This window comes from Rhinatrema bivittatum, chromosome 1, assembly GCF_901001135.1.
Source record: "Rhinatrema bivittatum chromosome 1, aRhiBiv1.1, whole genome shotgun sequence".
In the NCBI taxonomy this organism is placed as follows: Eukaryota; Metazoa; Chordata; class Amphibia; order Gymnophiona; family Rhinatrematidae; genus Rhinatrema; species Rhinatrema bivittatum.
This window is the reverse complement of record NC_042615.1, coordinates 155,377,544-155,380,960: the sequence shown is the minus strand read 5'-3', so window position 1 is coordinate 155,380,960 and position 3,417 is coordinate 155,377,544. Positions and strand designations below refer to the sequence as shown.

General features: G+C 44.1%; 1 protein-coding gene across 1 annotated transcript in view; it reads right to left on the bottom strand.

The window, feature by feature from the left end:
* Window positions 1-240: 240 nt before the first annotated feature.
* Window positions 241-3,417, bottom strand: part of PHOX2B (paired like homeobox 2B) — a 4,117-nt gene continuing 940 nt past the window's right edge. The window contains exons 2-3 of the mRNA XM_029584281.1: window positions 2,878-3,065; window positions 241-1,702 (exon numbers count right to left, since the gene is read on the bottom strand). Coding sequence (XP_029440141.1) covers window positions 1,238-1,702; window positions 2,878-3,065 — 653 coding nt within the window. The 3' untranslated portion in view covers window positions 241-1,237. The remainder of the gene's footprint in view (window positions 1,703-2,877; window positions 3,066-3,417) is intronic.

Sequence of the window (3,417 nt, the reverse complement as noted above, 5' to 3'; positions counted from 1 at the left end):
CCTCTCCGTGTTTATTAGTATAATTTTATATGGTAAGGGGAGATCCAATTTTCCAAAGGGCCATTACTGCAGGTAAAGAATTGCTTTACCTAAAGAAGTTGCTTTAAAATTTTCCCTCTTAGAAATTAAATACAAGTATTAAACCAATAAAGTTTCAGTTCATTTGGGTTTTTTTTTCCGTTGTTTTTTTTTTATTACCAACAATCAAGTTAATGTTACACTCTTGGAAAACTATATGCACATGTAGAAATATTTCCCTTTTTAAATAGAAGCATTCATTATAACGACATATACATAAAACTGAAAATGGTGAGTGTAATTGATGTTTATGCTCACAACATTCTTCATGAAGAAAAAAAAATAACTCAATAAGACAACATGCAACAGATAAAAATATATACCATTGTTTGAATCTGTTTTCTCTAAACAAAGAGAAGGACTGAACTAAAACCCGTGAGAACCTTATTATTATTATTTTTTTTTTTTTTGTATAAAGACAGCCAAGGACCACAAGAAGGGAAAACATTATTTACCGTCAACTATAGTAGACAATTTTGTACTTATATTAACACTATACAATTGGGTCACAGAACACAGTTGTAGAAAGACACAGAAAAGGTTAAAGCATACCTGTCAACATTCAACTAATCTCTATACTTTGTGCCTTAAAAAAAAACAAAAAACGAAATACCGAATTGGTTAAAACAATGTAATAAATACATTATTACATCTATCAAAGATATAAGTCTTGCTGGAACAGTCAGAGACTCTGTAACATACAGGGCACTGTTCTTAGACAATAGCATCAATTTCGAAACCAAAATTAAAAAAAAATAATAATAATAATAATTAAATAGAGGTCAGTGCTTCAGAAAGGGTTGGTAGAGGCTTATGGAAAGTGAGAAACCAAAAGCCGATAGATTAAAAGTCATCCTGGAAAAAGGCTTGGGAAGTATTAGGCAGGTATTAGTCATGTTTGAGGACGGATGCATTAAAAAAAAAAAACCCAAAACAAAGAAAACCCAATGTTGGGGTGAGCACAGGTGTCAGGAAGGCGGCGGCGAGCGAGACACAGAGTCTGTCCTGGGCAGCCGGGAGTCCGTGCAGCCCCCGGGCAGTGTCCGGCACCGCGGACAGCTCCTGAGCGGCTCCTCCGGCGGGGCCCGCTGCGGGGCTGGCTTTTCCCTGCTGCAGTCCGGGGTGGGAGGCCGAGGGCGCCCTGTCTCCAGGGGCGGCCTCAGAACAGGCTGCTCTTGACCAGCGCCGCCTTGGGGGCCCCGGGTCTCTGCAGGGAGGACAGCACGCTGGCGAAGGGGCCTCCCAGCGAGTCCGGGATGGACGTGATGCCGCTCCCGGGGCCCGGGGCCCAGCCCTGGCCGCCTCCTCCGACGCCCCCCACTCCCACGCCCACGGCCGCCGCCGACACGCCGCCCGGCCCCGCCGCGCCCTTGCCCTGCTCCACCGACCCCCCGGGCGGCCCCTGAACGCTCACCGGGCTCGGGCCCCCGCAGCTGGGCACCGGGTTGGGGTTGAGGCCAGGGCCCCCGGTGCTGTCGGGGTCGGTGCTCTTGGCCTCTTTGCTGTCGTCGTCCCGGCAGGAGTCGGACTTTTTGCCCGTGGAGCCGTTCTTGGCGGCGGCGGCGGCAGCGGCTGCGGCCCGCTCCTGCTTGCGGAACTTCGCCCGGCGGTTCTGGAACCAAACCTGCGGCAGAGGGAGGAATGGGAGGAAAAGAGAAAGCGGATGAGAAGAGGAAAGGAGAAAGGAAGGAGAAGGGGGAAAAGGAGAAATAGAATGCAGAATGAGGGATAAAGAAAGAAGAAACGAAAGAGCAAAAGAAAAGGAGGAAGGAAGAAAGGGAAGAACAGAAAGTGCAGTGTGTGTGTGTGTGTGTGTGGAAAGAAAGAGAGCGAGGCAAAAAAAAAAGGGATGAGTGGAGGGAAAAGGGGAAGGAAAGCAGAGCAAAGACCAAAAGACAGGAATGACGTAAGAAAGAAGGAAAATGAAAAACGGAAGGAGAGAATGCAGGAGAGAAAGCAGAGAATACAGATAAGTGGAAGATAAAGGAAGAGAAACAGAAAAAAAGAAATTATTAGAAGAAATAATACCAACAATTCACAGCAGTATAAGACGCGCCTGCTTCCTATGTAGAAATTATTTTACCAGAAAGTTTAGTTAGGCATGTTAATTGGACATAAGCCCTCCACTTCCTTGACTTAATAAAATGAATAAAACACCATTTCCCCTAATTTGTCCTGCACATTTTCCCAATCATTTTTTTTATTTCTTTTGCTGCCTGGGCTGGCATTTGATAGATACATTTCCTAGAATAAAAGTCAAAAGAGGTACCTACAACTTCGGTAAGAAAACGAAAAAAAAAAAAAAAAAAAAAGAATCTGTTGAAAATAAAACAAGAAACGACGAGAATTTCCCTAATCGCTTGTTCTACTGAGACGTATGAAAGCCCCCAAAGCCTAGATGTAAAAGGCAAATAGAAAATCAGTGACAACGGGGGAACGTTCGTGTTGTTCTTAACTATGGTATGCAGTTTTATTCTTGCAAGCATCTTCATACTGATAAAATTCGATGAAAGGCAATCCCAATCGCTTCCAGCATTTTGAATTAGATAAAAAGAGCCGACAAGGTGCCGGTTCCAGGTGGGGAGGGGAGTACAATAATTATTGGATGCGAACCCATCCTCTGACTGACAAAAGATGTGTCTTCCGTGGCAGTGCCCGGTTCCAAACATTTGCTGATACCCTCTGACTCATTCCTGATTTTCAAATACCCAACTATTTTTTTTTCTAATCTAGCCCTTCGCAGCCCACCTAAGCCGCGGCCTTCTGCACAGTTATTTAGCCGGCGGAGCAGGTGGCTACCTGGACCCGCGCCTCGGTTAGGTCGATCTTCAGGGCCAGCTCCTCCCTAGTGTAGATGTCGGGGTAATGGGTCTCGGCGAACACTCGCTCCAGCTCCTTCAGCTGGGCGCTGGTGAAAGTAGTCCGGATCCGCCTTTGCTTCCTTTTCTCGTTTAAGCCACCGTGATCCGTGAAGAGTTTATAAGGAACTGAAAGGGACAAAAAAAAAACAAAAAACCAAGAAGCTATGAGCGAAGAAAGTACATTAGGAACGAAACTGTTGGAAAATAGATGCGCCTTGATTGTCTTGCTAGAAAATTAAAAAAAAAAAATCCTTAAGGCCGATGAGACGTTATGCTGCTAAAAATGTGAAAACACCATGTGGAAATATTTTTAGTTCAAAAGCAGGTTTCATTATTTTTAAAAATTGCAATAGTTGTACACGAGAATAGGGGCTCAATTAATTGTACATTATTATTTGCTTGCTATATAAGCCTCTACACATATGTATATACTTTTGACTATACAATATGCTTTTTTTTTAATATCGATATGAAATAT